Source organism: Solanum dulcamara, chromosome 7 (genome assembly GCF_947179165.1).
Source record: "Solanum dulcamara chromosome 7, daSolDulc1.2, whole genome shotgun sequence".
Taxonomy (NCBI): Eukaryota; Viridiplantae; Streptophyta; class Magnoliopsida; order Solanales; family Solanaceae; genus Solanum; species Solanum dulcamara.
The window spans coordinates 10,432,765-10,459,352 of record NC_077243.1 but is presented as its reverse complement, the minus strand read 5'-3'; the positions used below and the strand labels follow the sequence as shown (position 1 = coordinate 10,459,352).

At 31.5% G+C, this 26,588-nt stretch overlaps 3 protein-coding genes and 1 non-coding gene across 5 annotated transcripts; 2 read left to right on the top strand and 2 right to left on the bottom strand.

Annotated features, from left to right (window-relative positions):
- Positions 1–4,706: 4,706 nt before the first annotated feature.
- LOC129894498 (protein JINGUBANG-like) lies at positions 4,707–5,312 on the top strand. The gene has a single exon (XM_055970213.1). The coding sequence runs from the start codon at positions 4,707–4,709 to the stop codon at positions 5,310–5,312; it is 606 nt and encodes a 201-aa protein (XP_055826188.1).
- A 5,095-nt stretch (positions 5,313–10,407) lies between these two features.
- On the bottom strand, positions 10,408–10,479 carry TRNAT-UGU (transfer RNA threonine (anticodon UGU)). The gene has a single exon. It is a non-coding gene; the product is annotated as a tRNA-Thr (tRNA).
- Positions 10,480–10,523: 44 nt separating this feature from the next.
- On the top strand, positions 10,524–13,053 carry LOC129894125 (protein MHF2 homolog). 2 transcript variants are annotated; one of them, XM_055969657.1, is made up of 6 exons: positions 10,525–10,628; positions 10,719–10,767; positions 10,864–10,904; positions 11,081–11,120; positions 12,527–12,580; positions 12,673–13,053. In XM_055969657.1, the coding sequence occupies exons 1-6, from the start codon at positions 10,587–10,589 to the stop codon at positions 12,774–12,776; spliced, it is 330 nt and encodes a 109-aa protein (XP_055825632.1). In that variant the 5' UTR covers positions 10,525–10,586; the 3' UTR covers positions 12,777–13,053. The 2 variants fall into 2 exon arrangements, with proteins under 2 accessions (XP_055825633.1, XP_055825632.1); XM_055969658.1 differs by lacking the exons at positions 12,527–12,580; positions 12,673–13,053 and adding an exon at positions 11,588–12,025 and having other exon boundaries at positions 10,524–10,628.
- Positions 13,054–13,864: 811 nt separating this feature from the next.
- On the bottom strand, positions 13,865–16,468 carry LOC129894124 (leucine-rich repeat receptor-like serine/threonine/tyrosine-protein kinase SOBIR1). The gene has a single exon (XM_055969656.1). It carries the CDS (start codon positions 16,132–16,134, stop codon positions 14,230–14,232), a length of 1,905 nt encoding a protein of 634 aa, XP_055825631.1. The 5' UTR covers positions 16,135–16,468; the 3' UTR covers positions 13,865–14,229.
- Between the last annotated feature and the right edge of the window lie 10,120 nt (positions 16,469–26,588).

Sequence of the window (26,588 nt, the reverse complement as noted above, 5' to 3'; positions counted from 1 at the left end):
TAGGTGTAATTTATTTTAGGTATACTATATCCAAATGGATTCACATATACTTGGGATACATAGATAAATATCGCTCGCCTCCGTCCTATCTCGCTCACGTATCTAGTATCACACATACATATCTAGTCTCAGATTCATGTATTTAGTGTGAACCACATGTATCTGAAATACATAGACAAATATCGCTCGCCTCTATCCCATTCTCGCTCGTCTCTCAATCTATTTCTCTGTATCTAGCATCAAAAAATATGTATGTAGATGTATCTAACTTGAATCTGATATGAAATTATTAATTAATTAGACAATATTTAATTATTTTAAATTATAGAAAGAATGAGTAAATATAATGGCAATGTTTGTGTATTTAGGTAGTTTTTCCTAATTCATTTGTACAATTCACCCATTTCCTCAGTTCTGTTGTTGAACAAAATGACACCAGTCCTAACTTGTGGGCTAAGACATTCATGTGCCGCGTTTCATTGGACTAGCTTCCAACTCCCGATGAGTTTAGCCCAAAGGAAATAAAAGAGGAAAAAATTACCTAATTACACTGTTTTATTTATCATATTTTTTATTATTTTATCTTCTGTGTACATTTTACCTTTCCACACCCCACGCCGTGGATTTCACTGGGTTGTTGTTATTTTCTATTATTTTATTCATTTTAAAATATTGCAAAAATCTCTTCTTTCCATCCGGATACATTAATTCAGTAATCCGGATACATTAATTCAGTAATCCGGATACATTAATTCAGTAATCTGGATGCATTAATTCTGATTCATAAATTATCTCTATATTCAATGTATCATACTTTAAATATTACCTGCTAATACATAAAACCCTAATTAATGTATCCGGATTACTGAATTAATGTATCCAGATTATCATGTTTTTAAGGAATTTTTATAAATTTACAAAGGTTAGGAAAAAATGACAATTAGCCATATACACTATGTGATTTATGTAAGTTTCCATAAAAGAGACCAGTTTAGCCCAATAACATATAGAAGGCCCAATTACACTAAAGAAGGTTGTATATTTTATCATTTTTCTGCATATCAATGTATAATCGATGTTTTATTTCTGAACAAATAATAGACGACTCCTCAAACTTGAATTTCTTCTATTTCAATTTATATGTTTTACTTTTACTTAAGTCTATTATTAAAATAATGAGTACCTAAGTCTTATATTAGTTGTTCCTTAATTTAAATATCTCACACGACATTTTAAGAAAACAAAATTTAAAGATATTTTGGTACAATATATGTAGTTTAATTTAAGACCATAAAATTGAAAAATCTCATTTACTTTCTTAAACTGTATACCCAATAAAATTAAGACTCATAAAATGATATCAAAGGAGTAACAATGTTTATTTGGACACTTAAATATATATGTACTCCCACCGTTTCATTTTGCTTGACTCATATATTAAAAATAGATGTTTTATTTTATTTGTCCATTTTAGTAAATCAAGAGAATATTATTAATTTTTTCTCATATTATCTTTAGTATTAAATAACTACACATAATAACAGTCGTCAAATTTAAAGTTTCAAAATATCATTAATGAGATTAGTTTAATAAAATATACTTTTAATTAAAGTTTTCTTAAAAAATGTGATAGGTCAACATGAGCCAAGTAATATGAAACGAAGGGAGTAGTTGTAAGTATTGATCACACCTCAAGTTGTGGTTTGTGGACCTCCATTGTTATTATTTGATCTCTTTTCATATGTTTGAGAAGTAGATTTGAGACCAAGATGAGATTAAGCAAATTTTTCAGGTGTCTTGAAAACACAAGAAACTAGATTCACTTTATAAGAATTTTCAATTAAAAACATATTGTTTTAGTCAAAGTTGTACTAGTTTCAATTCTTAACAATTGATTATGTTTGTAGAACCGAAAGTTCTTAATGGTCTTCTTTTTTGTTTGTCAAATGATCTTAGGACTCATTGCCTTCTTTTATTAGCTTCAAAGTTCAAAGTGTATTTTACATTAATTAATTAATGGAGTCACCTTACGGAAGAAAAAATAATCTTTGATTTGACTTTAATTTACAGTTTAGTGCAACAGGAAAAAAAAAATACCTGCCGACCAAAGACGTACAGCATCTTTTTGAACAAATCTCATCAAATTCTTAGTACTATTGTATAGAATCAGTAAGAATGTTAAACAACACTAACATACTGAATGTAATTTTTAAGTAAGATTTAGAAAGAATAAAATATACATAAATTTTATTTTTATTTTAAAACTTGAGAGATATCAAAGCTGTGTTTTCGATAAATATAATTATCAAACAAATTCCATTGTTTCCACTAAACACAGCACGTGCGCTACAAAAAAGCTTTTCCTTAATTATTTTAATTCTCCAGCATATCACTGTCGGGTGCCTCTTTAAGACGATCTTTGTTTTTTTTTTCTTTTCATACATTACTATATATAGTTTATTTATTTAACAGGCATTTCATGTTTTATTTTATTTATTTAAAAGTGTTTATGAATTTTCCCTACCTTGAATCTCATACAAGGCTCCTTCCAAGCTCTTTCACTCTTTTTTTTTCTTTTTAAATCTTTTTATTTAAATAATATTACCGTTACTTTTTGTTATTCTTGTTTGAGGAGCTAGAAACAAATAAATGGTCCGTGATTAATTACTTCTATTTTTATCTCCTCCTTCACCCATCCTCCACAAGGTAAGAAATTGAACCTTTTGAAAAATCAGGTAGTCAATCAATTGTGATATTATAAATAATTGTTACACGATAATGTATATTAACATGTTTGAACAAGCTATGTTTATCTTATGATATTTAAAGATGGATCGAAGATTTTAAATTGATGGATTTCACTTATTGAGATTCTTAACATTGAACGTATATATAATATTTGAAAAATTATATATGGTAATTTTAGTGAATTTTTATACATAAATTTATATTTTGTGTTGAAAATATAGAGTTAAGATGAACTAGTTACTATAAGACTTGCATCCACCTATGATATCAGTGTGTCTATATATACTTTACTCTAGACTTAATCCACATAATATGTAGTATATATGTTGTTGCATGTCACCTTGATGTAAAACTTACTATACTGTACTATCAGTACACAAAGTTTAATAATTTGAACATATTCAAACCAATAATCAAATTGACTATAGCCATACATAATATTAACGTATATTGGTTTTTTCCCCTTCAAATTCATCATTGATGGAGGGTTTTAGGTATGATCTCAATCTGTGCATTGCTTCATAAAATCACGTTTACAAAAGAAGAAAGTGGATATTTATCCAAGCCCCCTTGAGTTACATGGAGGATGTAAATTTCCTCTTTGTACAAAAAATGTCCCCTACTATTAGGAATGAAATAACAACATATGAAATTTGCCAAGGACACTTTCTTTACAGAGTAAATTCTGTTAGACACTAGAAAATTAACTACTAAGTATTCTAAAATCTTGTTATAGTCAACCATGATCAAAAGAGAAATTTTGTTTGAGCTCTAATCCGAAAGGTTGGTATCTCTTCAATTTCATTCTTCACAAAAATTTTAACTCTCGTAGGAAGAAATAAAAACTGTGTGAAAAAGGATCTTTGCATAGTATATACTCCCATATTTGCAAGATAATCTGCTATTATGTTCACTTCTCGATAACGAAAAGAGAAGTTACCTTTTAACTTAATGCCTTGGATGTCTTTAATAACGTATATTGTTGGTTGAGATATTAAACAATATAATAGAGCGGCGACCCATAGGCGATCAAATATCAATAAATAAAAAAGAACCACACAAGCATTATATTAGTCTAGGTTTTAATTTTCTTAGTAAAAAAATATGAAAATTGTCATCGAACAACACTTGGCCCAACCAACTCACTTTAACATGACTAATATTGCTCCACCATAAAGTCACGATTTGATTTCTGACATTACATATTATTAAACACCAATTTAATGGCCAAACGTCAATTTCAATTCCCTTTGTCCTTTTACATGCATTTTTTATTCGACCTTACTCTTTTCCTCATCCTTCAAATACCCCGCGCCCCCCTTAAACCAAACACTTCTCCATTCATTTAATTGAGAGAAGAAAAAAAAATGGAGTTGTCAACATGGTTTTGCAATAATAGCCAATATTATGAAGATTCAAATTCTGAAAAACAAAGCGCTACTTCTACAACATATGAAGAAAATACCAACTCTAATTGCAGTATTGACACCTTTGGTATTTCTCCCAATTCTTATTGCATAGCCACTTTCAACACCTTAACCCCACAAATTTCACATCTAGCCATTCATAACAACATTTTATACTCTGCATCTCTCAACGAATTCACAGCCTTCGATTTAAAAACCTATGAACTTATCGATACGTTCACTTCATCTTTTGGCTTAGTGAAATCAATTGCCTTTACCAATACAAAAATCTTCACATCCCATCAAGATTGCAAAATTAGGATTTGGCAACTCAAACCCTCTTCATCAAAAAAACACCATCATCATCTCCACTCAACGCTTCCAACATTAAAAGATCGGATCCGACGTGGCATTTTGCCGAAAAATTACGTACAAATTAGACGTCACAAGCAAAAATTATGGATCCAACACGCAGATACTGTTTCAGGATTAGCTGTTAATGGTGGATTAATGTATTCAGTTTCATGGGATAAAACCTTAAAAATTTGGAAAATGTCGGATTTTTCTTGCTTAGAATCCGTTTTAGGTCACGTTGATGCTATTAACGCTGTTGTTGTTTCTCACGACGGCGTCGTTTACACCGCTTCGGCGGACGGGGAAATAAAAGTTTGGCATAGAGAAAAAGATAAGCATAGTTTGATTACGACATTGAGAAAACATAAGTCATCAGTGAATGCCTTAGCTTTGAATAAGAAGGGAACATTTTTATTTTCTGGAGGATGCGACGAAAAAATTTTAGTATGGGAAAAGGAGGAATGTGCCGATTATATGTTGGCTAAGTGGTCATTGAAAGGGCATAAAGGTGCAATTTTGTGTTTGATTTATTTCGATGGCGTTTTAATAAGTGGATCGTCTGATAGAAGCGTGAGAATATGGGAAAAGAGTAGTAGTAATAATAATAAAGAATGTGGATATTATTGTTCTATAGTTCTTGAAGGCCATTGTAAATCAGTGAAGTCAGTTACAGCAGCTTGGGATGATGAAGAAGATGAAAATGGAAATAGTAATAATAATAATGGGATTCTTTCTGTGTTTAGTGGAAGCTTGGATGGAGAAATTAGAGTTTGGCAGGTTAATATTGTTTCAACGTTACGTTAGTTAGAGTTATATTAATTTATATTCAACTAATTAGAATATTGAAAGCAACTTTTACGTGTTCATTGAATCGTGGATATTATTTTGTATTAGTGTTAATTATCACTGTATTAATTGTAGTTTATGATCAATTATTATACGTTGCCATGGTTATAACTACTGTCTCGCAGCGTTTTATTTTACTGCCTTCATTTATAAATGTATGATTATATTATGTTAATGATCCTTCAAATCAGATATTAAGAATAAGAGTGATTATATTTTTATATTAACGCTTAATTAATACTCGATCGGATATATAAAATATGTCTTTTTCATAATAAATTTTGTCATGGTGAGAAATGCGTGGGAACTTCTTGAATAATGAGAAAAATACATATTTCATTTCTCGTTCAACTGACATAAATATATTTAACTAATGAGAAAATACATATATTTTTTAAAATTTAAAAGTAATCTAACTTAAACTTTTACATGTATATAACATTAAAAGTATTTCAAAAAAAATAATAATTAAAGTTTAAGTTCAGTTAAATAAGTTCATATAAATTAAAACGAGAAATTAATTATGAGAATTATTTCAAGACAGCCAGCCTTTTGATTCTTAAAGTCCTAGAGTATCATGAAAGCTTATGTATGTTTTATTCTTAAAGCCCATAGCACATCTTTTTCTGTTTAGACATTTGAACATTTAATTTCTTAAGCATTCTTTTGTCTTTTTGGAACTATACTGTGATTTGGTAGCAAGAAAAGCAAACGAAACTATTACATTATGTTCAAAAGGGGATCGTCATAACCCCCCACCCCCCACCAAAAAGGGTTTAATTTCATATGATAATATTTGTTCACAATGAGCCTTTTAAATAGGAATTCATCTGATTTTGAAATTACAATATATATATATTTGTTTTCAAACTAGTGCTGTCCTTTCCGGTGTTATATTTTTATATGATCGAATCATTCTTCCTGAAGTACGTCAACAAAAGGAAAATAGTTCTCAAGTAACAATATTTTATTGTTAATGGAAAATTAGTGACCAATATTATAGTATAAAATGAAATAAAAGGAAAAGGGAAGACTAGTTCTTATAATATATAGATGCAGAGTGAAACATGCAAAATTTGGTCATTTTCTGCAATAATGATATTTCGATTAGAAAAAATGGAAGTTTGCATATTCTAAAGTAAACATTAATAACTGTTTCCACGATTTGAATTCATAAGTTATAGGTCATACGAAAATAATTTTATTATTGCTCCAAGACTGCTATCTTTATCAAAAAGTTAATTAATAGGAAAAAGAGGGAGACATGAAAACTATCGCTTAATAGGAAAAAGAGGGAGACATGAAAACTATCGCCGCTAATACAAGGTTAATTACTTAATTTTACACTTTGCAATATTGTTAATTAATCATTCTCTTCCTATGTACTATTGGCGCAGAAAGTGCACAAGTAAAATTTATTTAATACTATATATTACTATGTCGAGTCTCAAACATACGCAACGAATGTCTGGCTGTTCTTCCCTTTTCTTTAATTTAATTTATTTATTTGTTTTAACTTCTTTCTTCTGTTTAAAAGAAATCCCTTTCTCACTCCATCACGATATAGACAATTTAATTTTTTTTCTGTTTTGTGCAATTTTAAAATCCCCCTCAAAAATTATGTATCTAGCTAGCTAGCATAAATGATTGTCGGAGAATCTTAATAGCTCAGTTGATTGTTTATTTAAACTTTTATTTTGTTGGTGAAGGTTCGATTCCACGCATTATAATCCTCTCCCCATCTCCCCTTCCCGTACCCCCAATTTTTTTAAAAAAATTAATGGAATTTTTTTTAAAAAAAAATAAAAAAATGCATATATGTCTTTTCTTTTTAGTATTATTAACTAAAAGAGAATGGTGATTTTTATACTTATTTAGTACTCTAATATTTTTTTTACCTTTAGTGATACTTCTTCATGGGAATGCCATGGTACGTTTAAAACTAAAGATTCAAACAATATTTTGATATGTTAAATATATAAATATACAATATCTTTAGTTAAAATAATAAGATTCAAAAATCTTATTTGTCTTAGTATATATACCAACTAAACCAAAACACATACCAATTACCAAGTATAAAATAAAACAAAAAAAGGTGGAGCTATTTGGCTCTTAATGACCAAATTTGCGTATGCTAATGTGTTAATTTTCATGCCTAGCTAGCTGAAATTTGCTAATTAAAATAAATTATCTAGATCAACATCTGTACAGCTAGTTGTTTATATTCATGATTAAGGAATTAAAATCACATGCTGGGCATTGAGAGAGGAGAAGTGAAAAGGATTGATGTTGATCTATTTAGCAAGACTAATTATAAATCTAGATCTCTAACTAGTTAACAATGATAATTATTTAGAGGAGCTTAAAATTAACCGACAAACCCTAGAGCTAGCCGTGAAGGTGTTGTTAGAGTTTCCTACTTATTTCCGCTCTTAATTACTAATTACTAATTAATAATTTTTTTAAAAAGGGAAAAGCTGTTTGGAAAGGTGAGCACATGTCAGCCACCCAATTAGCTTTTTCACAACACAAATTCCAATTAAGTGGGAGAAATTGTGAAACTTTCTTATAATTAACTACATAACTATATTTAATACTCCAGTATAACATGGAACAACACCAACCCTAAACTTAATTAATTACATAAAAAGTGGTTTGGTTAGGGTTAATCATCAAGCTTTATCGGTGTAAATATTTGGAATAATCATATTTGCGTAAGTGCTTACGTATAGTTTACGGGGGAAATTAGGGGGTTGCCTGGTTGCTGGTCAGAGTTGTTCAAGTATTAATTTATTTTACATGGTTTAGTTATTTATGTAATTTAGTTAAATCTTCTACCCTGTATAAATAATAGAGATAAGTATCAAAAACATATTTAAACTATTCCCTTTTTTGAGTTTCATACCTAAATTATTGAGAGTGTGAGTTTCATACCTAAACTATCACTTATTAGTTTGAAAAACACAACTCTCTCTTTTATTCCACTCTCGTGTGTGTACTACACCCTCTCTTTCATTTTAAAAAAAATTATCATATCACACTCCACATGCACAAAATATTTTACCTTGACAAAAATTAAATAAATTATTAGAAATTAAAATTAAAGATTAAAGTATTATTATCCCCTCCAAAAAAATAATAATTATAAAATAAAATATAAAATATCTTTCTTATCCCACCCACCACTTTCTTTCACCATACCTCTCCCCCACCCTCATTTTTAGTTTTTCATTTTTTTTTAAAAAAATCTTAGTTCATCCCCCCTTCAAATAATAATTTAGATATTAGTATGCAAGTAGAAAAAATATTTTTCTAAAAATATATGTACATATTTAAACTCAGAACGAAAAAATAAAAAAAAGATTAAGAGCGGAGGGTTAGGTGAGGTGGGTATATTTTAATTTTTTTTTAAAAAATAATAATATTTTTTTTGGAAGGAGTGGGGGAGGGAGTGAAGTATGAATTTTTTTAAAAAGATTTTATGTAAGAAATTTAAAAAATAAAAGGACGAGGATTGTCGGGGGGGGGGGGGGGGAGGGGAGTTGGTGGAGTGGGTGAGAAAAAATATTTTAAATTTTATTTTTTAAAAAAATAATTTCTTTTTTTTGGGATAGAAATACTTTAGTCTTTAACTTTTAACTAATATTAATAGTTTATTTAATTTTTGTCAAGGTAAAATATTTTATCTATGTGGAATGCCATGTGACAAGGTTTTTGTAAAAAATAGAGAGAGTGTATTACACACTTGTGTTTCTCAAACTAATAAGTGATAGTTTAGATATGAAACTCACACTTCCAATAGTTTAGATATGAAACTCAAAACAATAAATAGTTTATGTGTGTTTTGACACTTATCTCTAAATAATATATAGATTCTATCAAAAATAACTTATGAATATATTAATTATGTGAGATTGTAAACTAAAAATCCACCATAGTCCTGAATTTTATACATAACAACTAAAATACTATCAAATATGATACTCATTATATACATAAAACGAACCCTGTGTGATTTTTTAAAGGTTAAGTGGCCCTCATGTTAATATAAACTTTTGTTTTTTGTTTGTTTCCTTCTTGTATTTTGTTGTCATGTTTAACGTGAGAAGATTTAAGCACTAGAAATGCAGTCATCACATTTTCTAATGATTTATGTAGCTGTTACCGAAAAATTCCTTTTGGATAAATTGATGATATTTTTACAGTTTATCATTAGAATAATCTATCCACTGCTAGATACAACGTTACTAATTAATTGCTTTTAGCTTAATATTATTAGTTGATCAGTGTCAGAAATAAGGATTAAGATTGGAATATATATGTTTGTCAAAACTACTTGTTTGGTGAAATGGCATGTGTATATCATTTTTTCTTTGTTGTGTAAAATAATTTGTTTACTTCTTATTGTGCTTCATGTCTATATATAAGAGCAAGTTTCACTAGTTCGATGAAATGATCTCGTATGATCAATTTCATTTTCAAGAGAAAAAAGTGGCCTTAATTATTAAGATTTCAATTTCAATTCATGTGTTATATTTTATCAATCTAATGTAAAAGCCATATTGCTAAAGAAAAAACAAACATGATTTGTAATGAATCACAAAATTGATCCCTATTAATATTATATCATTTTGTTTTCCGACTTTTTGAATACTAAAACACTAATTCGCTTAAGGAATTATGAACCATAAGCAATAAAGAGGATACATTAACGATCCTAAATTTGATTAGTCATCACAACAATAAAAAAGAAAAGATTTCTGCTTAAAATACATATATTTCCTTTATGATTAAACTGTATAAATTTATAGTTATTTTTTAAGAACACACCATTCATCCTTATTGCTTTTGGTGTTAGAATAGTGGATTAGACTTCACAATTCATTGAGAAAATTTATAAATGATGCCCCAAAAATTGGCTATTGATCAAGTTATGCCCCAAATTAGCTATCCGTGTACTTGACCCAGCCCAAGAGGATTATAATATTTATGGATCTAATCTAATCTAATTTGAATAAATAAAAAAGAAAAGCATTAAAAAATAAATAAATGCCCTCACGCAGGATCGAACTACGGACCTTCAGTTTACAAGACTGACGCTCTACCACTGAGCTATAAGGGCTTGTTGCTATGTTATACTTATTAGGTAATAATTAACTCAATTCTGTTGGGATCTTCCTTTTTGGCCCCCCTTTCTTTACATTTTCAGTGGATTGACTGTTCATTTGGATGAGCGAGCATCCAATGGAGAAGGAGAACACCTTCGATCCAGTAATTATTCCTTCTTGTTTCTTCTCAATTTTCATAAATTGAAAGTATTTGATCTGAAAAAATAGAACTGCTTTATCTGGCTTTAAACAGGATTTGGTCCACGAAATTTTCAAGTTTGTTTGGAAAAGAAAAGCTGCAGGTTCAATTTCACTTTTTCTTCTGCACTGTATTTTTTTTCTCCAATTGAATTTTAATCCCTTTTATTTTCTCGTTACGTATTTGATAATTGTCGCAGAGCGTCGGAAAAATGAATTATCTGAGAATATAGACAACGAGGTATGCATAATTCGTCAATCCTTTCATTTTAACATTGTTTTTTTTTTCATATTCATTTTTATCCGGTGAAATTCGAGTGAATGATTTTGCTTTAAGTTTTGCTAGAGTTTGCCAATTTTGTTGGAATTATTGTGTGTGCGGTTGAGCTTGAAAGCATTTTGTAAATGTGTTTGTAGGTTGGGGCTAGCTCATCAAAGAGAACTCGCCCTACTTTTGGTAAGAACTTGGCTAATAAATAAGCTGGTTCACGCTGTTAAATTCGTTTTCAGCTCAAGTATGCTACTGTGTTGAATATATTAGCATGTCTTTCTGATGACTGTTGGAATCATGGTTTGAGTTTGGATATTGATTCAATTGGTTTAAATACACTCTGGAAGTTTTATACTTTGTAAGTGAGATTGCTTTTAAGTGGATTAGGCACGATCTATCTAATCTGCCCTGAATTAGTGATTAGTGATTAAACTAATTATTCAGTTAGCTAGTGTTGATTAGTCACGTGATCAGTTCAGAAGTTTGTTACAGAATCAGTTGGTTAGAAAGTCAGTTAAGAGTTAGTTAGAGATTGAGCTGTATATATACAATGTTATGCATTCAATAGTTAATCAATAGAATCAGATTGTCTTCTCCCCCAAGTTATCTTCTTCCTCAGTATTATTGATATGATTTAGATTACATGTTTTCAGAAATTCCACGGGAACATCCCCTTCAAGGTAGCCATAATGGAATTACAGAGAAGCCAATTACATATCTTAAGAAAGGGGTAAGACATGATAAATATAGGCCAGGTGCTTAATGGATGTGCAATGGCAAAAAGAGAGCATGGAATAAACTTAAACAAGCTTAATTCTGACTGTACAATCCAGGTCAACACTGAGGATAATTTTTCAGACCAAATGTACTCTCTTAGTTCTTTTACCCTAACAAAGGGGAATAGAAAAAAGACAGAAAGTTAGCGTTATTGCTTTCTGTGAAGGTTTTGTTTGCTTTATTTTATGTATCACACAGACGTTCTCAGTCTAAAATTCGATTTCTCTTACTTGTAACCTGGTGTAGATGAATTTAAACATTAGTGAGAAGAATTAGTACATTGTTCTAGGATTCAGTTAGGATATTCCCCAAATTTTTACTAGAGGAAGATTCAGTTTAAATGTCACTCATGGCAAGTTACAAGGATTTCTGAGCAAGATATTTCTTTGTTCTTTTATCAATCAGAAAAGTAAACCAATATACTTCTCTCTGTTTTTTCTATTTTATTTTACCATTGTTAGTCTCTTCATGACATGTAAGGTAGCATAACTCGAAAGAAAAGGGAAGACAATGGAGAAGGTCTAATTTCTGTTTTATTTTGCCATTTCTCATTTCTTGTAATGACTTTAGATGTACTAGAAATATGGGTTGTATCAAGCAAGTTTTTCTGTGTATTACCTTCTTGATAACAATGACAATCTTTAACAAGAATTGCATTTAGCGCACCCTTAGTAACTCCTTATGCTGGTATTTACATTTTCTTATTTGTGTATTGTGTTGGACCTCTACTTTGTTATATATTAGATGAAAGTGGAATACATTCCTTGGACAATGAGTTATCCTTCTCATGTGTGTTTCTGTGTTGATGTTAAAAGCTAATGCAAATGCACTGAAGCTGAGCTCTGAACTCCTGCGAGTCTTTGTAGCAGGTTTGACCATCAATGAAGAAAAATTATGCTATTTACTTGGCTAAAGTTTCCCGTGCATTGTTTTTATTTTGAGATCTTTTTCCTTGATGTAGAAGCTATACAACGTGCTGCTACTATTGCTGAAGCTGAGGGCGGTGTCAAAATAGAAGCAACTCATCTAGAGAGGATACTTCCCCAGTTACTTTTAGATTTTTAAGGTACTTGAAGGAGATATGGAATTATAAAGTTATGTCTGTAGAGTGCAAAAATGGGTGTGTCTTCTTAAAAATTGGAATGCCACTTTTCTCCTCTAAACATGCTAGATGTTGGATGATTTCGTTTGTAGCTGTTGGACTAACTTGCAAATGTTGATAAGATGTGTGCTTTTAGAATTTATGGTACTCCATATGTAGCACATGTTAGTTCTCGGAGAAAATGATCCTGAAGAATTTTTTGTTTTCTTAAGATAATCACAATTTTTTATTAGTTTTCAATTCAATCTTATGCATTGAAGAAGTTTTTAGTGCTAGAAATCATTGCCATGTTTAGTGATTGAATTTCACTTGACTTTCCTTCACAAAGTGCAATTAGGCCATGATGACTGCGCTTTTGCGAAATCGCACAACTTTTTAGATCAAAGCGAGTAAGTAAATCTTATACCATGTATTGTATCAATGTTTTGAAGACGAAACTTGGTGGTATATTATCCTGTCTAGCAAAGTTTCATATTTGCCATTGCATGTATAATCTGCTTTAAGATTAACAAATGCGGATTTTTATCGCACATAGAGGAATGGGGAGATATTATTACATTGGAGAATTAGTAGTTTCTGCACTGAGTGGAAAGAATTTTATTCACATCTCCAACTACAGACAATAGCGTCTGCAGAATTAGTAGTTTCTGCGTCTAGTGGAAAGAATTCCATTCACATTTCATACCATGCTTTGAGGTATCATAATATAGCAGAGGACATGTTATGAACCAAGTCCAGCCCAATGTAGATACCAAGGTCACACAAGTTATTATTGGGCTGACAAGAGCTATTGGGCTGAAAACAAGCAATAGGTCCAGGTTAATTTGGGATCCGGGTTGAGGAGTGGATGTGAGAACGGTTCCATCAAAAGGAGTAGTGCTATGTGATTCAAGGATTATGCATATTGTTGAGAAAAATGTCTAGTCATCTCATCCCCTTTCTTTGAGTCTAAACTTCTCATCTTCCTTCTAGTTATCTTCTTCGATGGTTTCTAATCCATTGTTGTTCTACAATTTCCTTGTTAGTTTCATATTCCCTTTGTAACTTTGAGTTTAGTGAATATAATATTTGAATGTTTCTTTTGTGACATTGGAGTTGTTACAGGACACTTCTGCAAAGAACTTTCATACCGCTAAACATGAACTTCTCAAATTGGAGATGTAACAAAATCTATGTTGCTCGGACTCTTCAAAAATGGCAATGGGTGCGTGTCGGATTCTCCAAAAGTAGTGTATTTTTAGAGAATCCGACATGGGTGCTGCATTGAAAGTGAAGAGTCCACACAACTTAGAACAAAATACACAAGGACAGTCTCTCATAGTGGAGATGTTACAAAATACACAAGGACAGTCTTACACCAGAATACTCTCTTAGTTGCATGACCAACTTTTATTTACTTTAGGTTACACTACATACTTAATGCTTGATCTGCATCAGCATGCACCTAACATCCTTACTGCTGGGCCTCTCCTTTGGATTCTCCAAGGTACAAAAACAGGCAATCTTGAGAACCAAAAGCATTTGCTCCTCATTTCCATCACCCACCAGCTTTGGATCAATTGCTCTGTTTGGATCCTGAGAAGTCATGGCATTTCTCATCCATTTCACTAAACTCATCTCAGAAGTGTTCTGGAAGAACTCATCTGATGGAAGCTTTCCCATAACTAGGACGCCTAGCAGTACTCCGAAGCTGTATATATCACACTTATCTGTGAGCTTCAGTGTCTGATGATATTCTGGTGCGATGTATCCTATAGTTCCTGCCACATTTGAAGTTGTAATATGTGTATGAGCATCTGGGACGGCCTTTGCAAGGCCAAAATCCGCAATTCGAGCTTCCATGTCATCATCAAGAAGGACATTTCCTGGCTTTAGATCTCTGTGAATTATATGCTGAGTATGATTTATATGAAGATACTCGAGTCCAGCAGCTATTCCTGTCGCAATTCGGTGACGTGCCAACCAATCTAGTTCCTGTGTCCCCTCTCTGACTTGCTGGAGGGTATCCTGTAAGCTCCCATTTTTCATGTACTCATAGACCAAGTAATGGCAGTCTGGTCTTGGCATATGTGCCAGTAGGGGAAGCAAATTCCGGTGTCTGATTTGACCTACAATTTTGATTTCTGATTTAATCTGACGCATTTTCTTATTCATAGCCTTGCTATCTTCCTTGGTGAGTTCTGCAGCATCCCTTGGGGGTTGTATGATCTTCTTTACGGCAATAATCTTTCCGCCACTTCCAGGTAACTCAGCTTTATAAACTTCTCCACATCCACCTTGCCCAATGAGTTCTAGTGATTCCAATCCATCTTCTTTCTCCAGAAAGGCCAAGTCCTCGGCTTTTTTAATCAATGGACTGAAAATTGTTAAGCCTGAATCATTACTACTCCCTCTGATTAAGAACATAAGCACCTTGAAGAGCACGGAGAAGACCAGCGCAGATAAGCCCCCGGCGAAAACTCCAGCGAAGAATCCAAGAATCCAGGCGCATACCTTCCTTTTGATCTTGTTATGTTTGTGCCCTACTGGTACTACAACTGTACTAGGTCCTGGAGCTTGGGGATATCCTGAATTTGGTGCCATTGCAGGGCTGTGCCTTGGCCTTCTTGCGCTCTCAGCAAGAATGTAACGCTTAGGAACATAATCTTTTCGATTCAAGTCTGCTAATTGCTCAACTTGACTCACAACAGGCACCGGACCTTCAAGGAAACTATTCCCTGAAATGTTGAGGAGCCGGAGATTCCTGAAAGATTTCAAGGATTGAGGTATTTTTCCAGTGAACATGTTATCACCAAGGGAGAGTTTTTCAAGGTTAGGAAAGTATTTCAAGAAGTTCAGGTTCCCAGATAACTCATTAGAGCCAAGGTCAAGGATACGAAGGCAGGCTAGAGATGATAATTCAGATGGGACTTTGCCAGATAATTGGTTGTTTTGAAGGTTCAAGATTTCCAATTTCCGGGAGTCAACGATTTGAGTTGGTATTCTGTCAAAGAGTTCGTTGTTTTGGAGGGACAGTTCTTTGAGCTCAGAAAGCCTGCCAATGGCAGGAGACAGAGTACCCTTCAGCCCGTAGGATTTGAAGACCACCCTTGTGACTCTTAGCACATATGAATTGTTTGTGAGTCGTCGTTCGCATGATATTCCAACGGAGTTGCATGGGTTCTCAAGAGCATTGCGTTGAGCAGGGATGCCTAAGCCTTTTTGGACAAGCAAAAGAGCACTGTGATCGGGTGAGTAAAGGTTGAGTTTTGCTTGAACAAGAAGGATCACAGTGAAAAAAGGGAAAAAAGAAAGGTGTGTATGCGAGGTCGTGTAGGCCATCAGACTGGTGGTTTCCACAGTTTTGTGATGAAATTGGGAGGTGGGTGAGGCACCACACTGGTGGTGCTTGAGGAGTAGGATGTACTATTTTTTAATTGTTTGGTGGTTCCTACAGAAAGAAGGCAGGTATTTAAGGTAATAAGAAGTGGAAAACGTGACTTCATAAGTCAAGTTGGGACCATGTGGAAACTTTGAGCCGTAGGGTCCCAATGGATTTTATTTCTTCTCCTCATGAATTGACCTGTGAAATTCCTCATTTGCCATTTACATTACCCAATTATTTGGGGACAAGAGTGCTTAATTCATTTTCCTAAAAAATTTGTTTATGTTTCCTATTACATTATGTATTATAAATCATTTCTTGTGCTATGCTTCAATTGACTCATTTAGGACTGTGGCTGAATAGTATCCACCAGATTGGAGAATTCATTGGATTCAAAAGAGAATATATCGGGGCATGAATGGCACCAACACTTAACCTCTTAGGTGGGAGAACCAATGATACAATTTCAACTTATATTAGTTGTTCAACTTATGAAATACGATAATAATGCGGAAGCCCAACTTACGGAAGTAAGAAACAACAATCCACTAGGGTCTATTACATATCATTCCCAAAATCTGAAAGTCATTTTAATCTGTTTTTTTAATATTATCGTACCGGAACGTGACACCTAATCCAATAATATTGTGTTGGCTCGTGATCCTTGATCCAAATATATCGTGTTGGAATGTGAAATCCGATTCAATAATATCGTGTTGGAATGTGACACCCGATCCAAATATACCGTATCGGAACGTGACACCCGATTCAGTCGTAACGTAACACTCGATTCAAATATACCATGTCGGAACGTGACATCTGATTCAAATATAATTAATTTATTATTCTTTCTTATCACTTTTCACTTTATTAACAATATTCATCAAGTCTTCTTTATTCGAGACATCATTTTTGATAGGGCAAACTCAAGATTATGAATTTTACGGTCTTGAAATTGCAGACTAATCACAACAACATATCAACCATCTAAACCACAAAAATTAAATGCATAGAAAATTTCACGACATTACTCAACGACTATCAATCACTATTAAGAGTCTATCTATGATATATAATAAATCATAACCTACCTCAAATGAAGAACCGAAGTCAAACAAGCTAATTTATCAATACTTTTCCTTTCTTCAACGCCTTGGAACATTTTCAATATATCAAGTATATAATATTCGTAAGCAAGCGGGTTCGTAGATATCCATATTACTGTATGTCTAGTCTAGATCTAAAACTCACCCAAATCTATAATCAATTTTCTAAATCTCAAAACTAGAGTTAAATCTTAATTCCTCCAATTAACATAACTCTAATAATATTCGTATAATATAATACACCAAATATTTAATTACCTATCTCAATATATTAAAACTTGAATTATAGTATGATAATTAAAAGAATAAAATATATCAAAAGTAAGGTAAAGTAAGGTAAATTAAAATCCAAAAGTTTGAAAGTAGAAAAACTCAGCTGTTGGAATAGTTTTAGCTTTAATATTTGCAATTTAGAAGTTTTCAAAAATACTATAGTTAATTATGTTAGTAATTAATTTTCCTAATAGATAATTATTTCAATCATTAAATTCATAAAATAGATTACAATTAACATGACTGTTTTAAACCTTTGTTATTATATTCTAACAATTTCATCATAATGTAACCCTCTTAATTCTTTGCTCAATATTATACAATTATTGGCTAATCATTAGCCCACAATCATGAGCCTTAATCTTCCACCCAATAATATAATATACATATTATGTACTCTAGCATCAATTTACACATACATAGACAATTCTTTCTTTAAAAATAAGGCGGAATGACACGAGACCCTTGTACTTGGTTTCGTTTGTAAATTGGTTTTTTATACTTATGACTTTGTTAACTGAACCCTTAAATTCACCGACACACAATATTTTAAACCCCTTTCTCATCCTATGTGTGTGCGTGTAATACACCCATTTACACGTGGAATTCCACGTCATTTTCAATTACACATACGGAATTAAATATTAAAAAAAACTAAAAAAATAAGGCTACTTTTGCATATTCTGGAAATTTTGAACATTAGTTTCTTCATATTTGCTTTCAAATTGAGCACCAAATTCATGTCAAATGGGTGAAATTCTTACCTATTTGAATAGTATTTCACCTTATAAGTTCACAAACACAAACCCAACAAATCTTCATTACAATTTTAAATTTATTTCATAAATCCACAAAACCCATTTATTATTCTTGAAGCTTCATTAAGCTTATCAATGAAGTTTGTCAATTTACTCATACAAAATTCGAAAAATACGCATGAAATTGAGATTTTGGGATGGGTAATGTGGCAAAATGAAAAGGGCTAGGGGTGGTGTTGGTTTGCAGCAAAAGAAGAAAATTTGGAGAAAGTATTTGAGGGTGAGGTAGTGATGCGCGGGCGTTAAGAAGAAATCTGGTTAGTTGGGGGGGGGGGGGGGCTTAGGCTGAAGCTTTGAAGAAGATGAATTCTTCATCTTTTTTTTTGTGTTTTTCATATTTTTTATTTTTTTTTAATATAAAATATTATTTTCACTTGCTTTAAAACGCGTGGAATCACGCATTATTCCAAGTCATCGATATTAATGCCACGTGTGTTTGGTCAATGGTCAGAGGTGTTTAAAATATTGTGTTTCAAAAAGTTTAAGAGTTTAATTGGCAAAGTCGTAAATATAAGAGTCCAATTTACAAACAGAGCCAAGTACAAGAATCTCCCAGGTCATTTCGCCTAAAAATTATCATCCAACATTAGTGCTGAAGTCAAGATTTCTACCTGAAATCGCTGTTGTCGCCGTTGGTTCTATCCGTCTTAGGGTAGCAGTAATTTGTGATATGATAAAAAGAAATACTAATTCCTATTAACTTATTTTAATAAATAGAGTGGTATAAGATATTTAATAAATTATCACTTTAGTTCACAAATTAAATGAATTATCAAAAGTTACCCCTTAACTAAATAGCCGTAGTTACCGAATAATCCAAAATATTCATTAAAAATTTATAAAATAATTTCTTTATGAAATAAAAAATTTTAATAGTCAAAACGACCTAATCGTTCAATGAGAGACACCAACAAGATGAAGTACATTAGGGGGTTTGACTTGTTGAGCTCCTCCAAGTGGTGGGAGTTACATCACCTTTTGGGCAAATCATGTATGCTTCATTAATAGCTCCTGACCTATATTAGTCCCTGAATTTCTCAGGAAACCCTATTGTTCAAACAGATCTATTTAGAAGAGTCACAGATAGGAAAGAAGTGAATTCTTTAATTTTCTTGAGATCGGATTCACTATTTACTTATTCTAATCGGTACTATATATATGGTTATACACATTATACGTATAATCATACAATTACCTGTTATTTTTAGTTTTAAATAGTTGGATGAACAGCTATATAGGTTGATGACTTCTTGTTTTTTCCAATCAGGTCGAAATCATTTATCTACAATTAATTGCTGCAACCAATTCAAACGTTAAAGTGGAAAAAAAGTGTGCATATATAATTAATTCTCTTGGCATCTTCGTAATCTTATAAATGTAAGAATAGTAACAAATTCCAATTTGATTTTGGTTGAAAGAACGTAACGTAACTATACATAGATTACATGCTCGAATTGCATGTTTTTTCTCTTATTATTTTGAATGAAGCAGCAGTATATGAATGTTTTAAGTAAGAAAATGTTTGATGGTACTGTTAGGGTATAGAGGTGAAAGCTAAATCTGGTCAATAACTTTGTGTTTTCATTGGGTGGCTTGTCACTGAGAAGTTTCTTAATACTTGCGAGGTAATGAAAAGAGGACTTGGTCACCATGCTCTTTCATGTTTATTTGACTGAAAACGATGGAACTTGTCTTCTTTTTTTTTTTTTTTCCTCTTCGTTTTTCCAGCCATGCCCCGTGACATACGCAGGGGCAAACACACCGTATTATGTTTATTTCAATCTAGTACTTTCAATGCGAAATATTATAAATTTGTGTAAAAATTTAATATTATAATTTGTGTAAAAATATTTATCTATCTATATAATTTGAGATGGATGTGTGGGCATTCCAGGAGCGACATGATTAGAAATGAGGCTATTCGGGACAAGGTGGGGTGGCCTCGGTGGAAGATAAGATGCGGGAAGTGCGACTGAGATGGTTTGGGCATGTGAAGAGGAGAGACACAGATGCCCCAGTACGGAGGTGTGAGAGGTTGGCGATGGATGGTTTCAGAAGAGGTAGGGGTAGACCGAAGAAGTATTGGGGAGAGGTGATTAGACAGGACATGGCGCAGTTACAGCTAACCGAGGACATGACCTTAGATAGGAGGGTGTGGAGGGCCCATAATAGGGTAAAAGGCTAATACAAAGTCTCGTTATTCTGCCTTATTAGTAGGCGCATTAGCGCACTATAAATTTTTTTGTGCTATGATTTCTGTTATTAGTTATTACTCTTTGTACTTTCAGTATTCTATTCTATCTGTGTTACTTACGTTATTTGCTTTTCTCATATTGCTTTGTACTTCCTATCGTATCTGACTTCTTCTATACTTTTATTGAGACGAGGGTCTCTCGAAAACAGCCGTCCTACCTTAGTAGGAGTCAGGTCTGCGTACACTTTACCCTCCCCAGACCCCACGTTGTGGGATTTTACTGGGTTGTTGTTGTTGTTGTTGTTATTGTTGTATATTATATTAAAAGCATGAAAATCCTTAAAATATTGATTGAACTTTTAGCCCTTCGTTAAAAGACTCTGCTTTAAACAAAATCGTCTTTTCACTATTTTTTCCTCAAAATAAAAATCAAACTTTAAGAGTACGAATTATTAGACTATCCACTTGGGTGATTTAATTGTTTCCATGTTTTAGGAGTCTTTTTGTAGGATTTGTCCTAATTTTATATCCTAATTAGCATTAGCTTTTTTGATGAAAAAGGTTTTTTAATTGGAAAAGACCTCCTCCATAAAATTATAAACAATGTCCTACTTAAAATAGAATAGTACATATATAATACAACTTTAACAATTACCATGCACAGAGGTAAATCATACGAGTTAGTTTTCTTTTGATTGTTTTGTTTTTCTTAAATAATTATACCATTATTTTAATGATATTAAATATTAACTATAATAAACATAATACAAATTAAATAAAGAAGATTATCTTCTTATGGTTAAATTCTTACAGAGAGATGTTTTTTCAACTAAAATAGACTTGAGCCACAAAAAAATAGTCAAAAAAACTTTTAAAATAATAGGCATTTTTTTTTTAAAAAAAAAAGACGTCCAAATAGACAAAAGAAAAAAAAGGTCCAAAAAAAAGGAAAAAAGTTCAAAAAAGGTACAAAAAATAGGCAATAAAAAGTAAAAAATCTTACCAAGGAAAAGGTCCTGTAAAATAGGAAAAAAGTTCAAAGAAGATCAAAAAAAAATGTCCACAAAAAAATAGGTGAAAAAACATATAAAATCTTACCAAAGTAAAAAACGTAGGGAGAAAAAACTACTCCCAAAAAATTCTATAAAATAAGTTGGTAAAAGACTCCTATTCATAATCAAGGAAATAAATAATATCCTACTTAAAATAGAAAAACACATATATAAAAGAACCTATGAGTTAGTTTTCTTTTCATTGTTTTGTTTGTAAAGAAAAATAAAAGAACAATCATGTTTATTCTTCTTCATCTTTCTATATTTTTATATCGATGATACATACCTTTTTTCTTCTATTTGCAATATAATTTAAAGTGATTTTTGAAGTACAATTTATTTTGACTTGGAAAGCTGAAAGTAAAGGGTAAAAATGTGGATTTTTCTTTGTTTTTCATTTAATTTCTTTAGAATATATGTTCATCATAAATCTTATCACTTAACCATTAAAGCATGAAAATTTACCTTTAGAAAAAAATTGTATAAAATTTATGCAATTTATATTAGGAAGAGGTATTTAAATTCCTCAGATTAAAGACACACTTTGCAATTCTTATTTAAAGTAATTTTTGAAGTAGAATATGTTTTGACTCGATAAGTTGACAATAAAGGATCAAAATGTGATTTTTCTTCTTTCTTTTTTTTTCATTTAATTCTTTAGGATATTATAAATTTTATTGCTTAGTCATCAAAATATGAAAATTTACCTTTTATAAAAATTTGTATAAAAATTTACGCAATTTATGTTACGAAGAGGTGTTCAAATTCTTCACATTAAATATACATTGTGCAGTTCTTTTTATTTTTTGTTTTTGAACAGATGTTCAAAATTTATATTGAAACTCGATTAACTTCGAATTCGTATTAAAAAATCTCATATTAAAACTTAGTTTAACGATTCAACAAGAATACTAAGTTTAAATTATTTTAGAGATTTCATGTTTTTCTTGTTTATTGTCCCATTGATGTATGGTTGTTTCCTATGTGGAATGAAGTACAATTTTGCTTTCTAAAGTTGGGTAGGTCAGTGAAGTAATCCGAAAGCTTCGTTAATTTATGTCAATTTTCATAGACTAAATTTACTATTTTTTAAAATAATTATTATTGTGTTATTTAAGAATTTTAAATTAATTAAAATTAGAGATATTTCATGTTAACTTATTTATAAAAGATAAGGACTCCTTATATTTAGTTGACTAAAATTTTATTTTTAAAATATTTTCTTAATTGAATTATATGAAAAGTCTTGATACTTAAGAATTTAAGTCAATCACAATTTTGTTAAGTTATAACAATGGAAAATTACATGAGGAGACTTGGCTAAGAAGTCCTAGAGCAATTTGAACTCCTTTACAAAAACGTTAGACAACTATGAACTTTTTGACTACTTTGAAATTTAAACTCCTTAATATTATTTAAGACTTTTAAATTAATTAAATAATAACTAAAGTTATTATTTAGAGCCCGTTTGGATTGACTTATCTTAATTGTTTTTAAGCTAAAATATCTTTTAAGCATTTTTGGAATGTTTGTGTAAGTTTAAAAAGTACTTATAAGCAACTAATTTAAAGTTAAAATGCTAAAAATAAGTCAAAAATCATATGTTAGAATTTTTAACTTATGACTTTTAACTTATAAATTAAAAATGAAAAGTCAATCCAAACAGGCTCTTAATCAACGTAAGAAATCATAATATTTAAAGTTTATGAAGTAGCCGATCAAATTAAAAAATTATCCTTTTCCTCTTTTTTTTTGTTTTAAATAAATAAAAATTTGTATTTTGTATAACCTATTAAGGAAAAATAATAGTGAAGGAGTGCTCCCCTACGCCGATTTTAAAATAAAAATAAAAATGAATAATGAAGGAGTGCTAATTGAGTAAGAAAGGAATTTATATAAAGTAAAATTTAAACCCGATAACATCGCTTCTATTGGATTTGTTGTAATTATTAGAGATCAATATATTATTTAAATTTATTAATATGTTAACTGTGTTATTCTTCTTGATTATTTTTATCTAATGGTTTCATAGAGAAAGTATAAGAAAGTACCCTTTTTTTCTTTATTGAGTTCACTCTAACTAGATTAATTACAATAATTATGTGGTAGGTTCGAATCGACCGATTATGCCTATCAGTACGAGTTGTTTTTACTGCTTCAAGTAAGAGTCCATTAAAGCTTTACCTTATTTAATTTGTATACATTGTCCCATGAGCCTCCCATCTTTCAATATTCATTTAACAATATAGTAAAAGTCTCGGGAGCTAGAAATTAGGGTAGCCAGGTTTTATGAATGTAGGTAGACCTGAATTTAAACCTCAATGATAAATTAGGACGTTCTTTTCCCATTAAACAATATAAGGACATAGAATTGAAAGTATATTCAATCATTTTGTCTATTGTTATTGTCAAATGAAATTAGTTTTAAAGTCACAAATATCAATAAAATAATTTAATAATATATTTAATGTGAAATTTATTTTAAAAGACGAAAAAGGTTGATTAGTATTTCGTACAAAGGGATAGGAATGGAAAATGACGTATTTACATTTAATGATATGGGTTAGTAATATAAACGTAATTTTTCAAAGTGATTACTCAATAATATAAGTTATTACACATATAATAATTTATTTATTTTATATTTTCTGTTATTAATTGACGCGGTACACAGTGCAAAGTATGTACACTAAACTAGTACTATATTAAAAGCACGAATGTCTTAATAATCTTGTTTGAACTTTTTGCCCTTCATTAAAAGACTTCTCTTTAGACAAAATCGTCTTTTCACCATTTTTCTCAAATTTTAATTTTTAGTTAATATCATTATAATGTTAACTCCTAAAATATATGAGAAGAAAAATTAAAGAGTCCTAAAATATATAAAAAGAAGAATTAGATAAGACTCCTAAAATAAAATAAATAGTAAAGAGAATTGAGGCTTTGATGAATGTAATTTACGTAAAATAGGAAACTAATTACTTGAACGTGGGAAAAAATAAACTACCTTAAGTAAATTTACTAATGTGTGTGAGGGGTGGGGTGGGAAGGGGTTACTACCTTAGTTCCTTAAACAAATTTATTCTTTCTTGAAACTAAAAGTGAACAAAATATTTAAAATACTTGAAGTTAGAATCTATCTTGCTATATTTAAAATCTTCTTATAGTTATTTAACTTCAATTTGCAAAACATAAATTTTCATGTACCCTTTTAAGTATTTTTTTCTCAAATAATTGTCATTTAATATTTAATTATTATCTTAATATTTAGTGTCACGATCCAACGCCGTAGGCTGTGACTAGTGCTCGAGATGGGCACTCGTATACATATCTGTTAGACATCGTCAAACTGAAACTAAACACAATATGGAGGCTTTGTGAAAACAGGATGTTATCTCAAGTGTTACATACATGTATCAGGGTAACCTGTCTCCTGAAGAATCACAATCAAATTAACACATCATAATACACGAGCCGACAAGGCTTTCACTACATACAACATCCCAAGATATGTACGTACGCAAGCCGACAAGACTGCCACTACGAATGGGAACGTCCCAACATACAAGTCATATAGGCACAACCGAAACATATACACACAACCCACACACATGTCTATATGCCTCTACGAGTATCATCAGTATCATATGGCGGGACAGGGCCCCGCCGTACCTCAGAATAAACATATATATACATCAAAAAGGGTCTGTATCAAAAGTCTAGGCTCCGGGACAAAAGAGCACTCCAAGACAGCTGAATAGAAGTCCTATGCTGGTGGATCGCCGAAGCTAGCATCTATACCTGCGGGTATGAAATGCAGCACCCCCTCCGAAGAAGGGGTGGTCAGTACGAGATGTGTACTGTGTATGTAAGCATGAAATACAATAAGAAAGATCATAACTGAAGTAGAGAGTCCAGGAGACAAGTATGGTAATCAAGAACTCATTGTACCTGTGCCTTACGAAACAAATCATGCATATCATTATCACATACAGTACCCGACCCATTATGGGACTCTGTGTCATAATCATATCATTATGTTATCATATCATCATATACATCTATCGTACCTGCCCCTCTAGTAAGGGACTCGGTGAACAAAGTCATGCGCACGTATATCGTACCCGGCCCATCGTGGGACTCAGTGCCATAACCATATCATTGCATTATTATATCATCATATAGCATACCCGGCCCCCTAGTAAGAGACTCAGTGGATAATGTAGTAAAATGTGCGAGATAACATACCCGGCTCGAGACTCGATGAGAGATGTAATAAAAATATGCACGAGCAGAGTAGCGAGCAACCATATGTATTTAGATCATCATTTGAGACTCAACAGATAAGTAGACTAATTAATACTTGAGTATCAGGGAAACAATCATGTTCAGTATTCTTTGAATGTCATTATGAACCATATTAGATAAAGCCTCAAGGATCATAGACACGTATCAAGATAACGTGAGACAGCTTATGAAAGTTAACGATATTATTCATTATAGGGTCCTTACGATTAGGGACTTTCATATACCAACTATTGTCCAACGTATAGAAGACTCAAGGGTAGTACCTCAACTACTTTAAGAGTTTTAACGTCAAGAAGTGAATAAGAATCATGAATCATACTCGGAACTGATAAATGGAATTACCCCAAAGCTCATATCATATATCACTTCTATCTAAGACATGCCAAAAGAAAGAAGGGATAGCTTTACATACCTTCAATGCTTATCCGTAACACAATACGTATATGCTGCCCGCAATGTCTCAACCTATATTGAGACGTCAAGAACTGTGGTTAAGCTACGGGAAGGTTTCAAAACGTACTCCAACGTTAGGAGCTCATTTCTAGAAAATTAGGCAACATTTCCCTTATATTCAAACAAACTACGTAACAACCAAGTCAACATCAACAACCACACGTTCAAGTGTTATATCAAAATTAGTCAAGGCAAGATTCAAGAATG

Coding starts and splice junctions, on each gene's coding strand:
- LOC129894498 (XM_055970213.1), top strand. CDS start 4,707: ATGTCGGATTTTTCTTGCTTAGAATCCGTTTTAGGTCACGTTGATGCT.
- LOC129894125 (XM_055969657.1), top strand. CDS start 10,587: ATGAGCGAGCATCCAATGGAGAAGGAGAACACCTTCGATCCA. Junction 10,768..10,863: donor TTGGAAAAGAAAAGCTGCAG/GTTCAATTTCAC, acceptor TAATTGTCGCAG/AGCGTCGGAAAAATGAATTA. Junction 11,121..12,526: donor GAGAACTCGCCCTACTTTTG/GTAAGAACTTGG, acceptor TGATGTTAAAAG/CTAATGCAAATGCACTGAAG.
- LOC129894124 (XM_055969656.1), bottom strand. CDS start 16,134: ATGGCCTACACGACCTCGCATACACACCTTTCTTTTTTCCCTTTTTTC.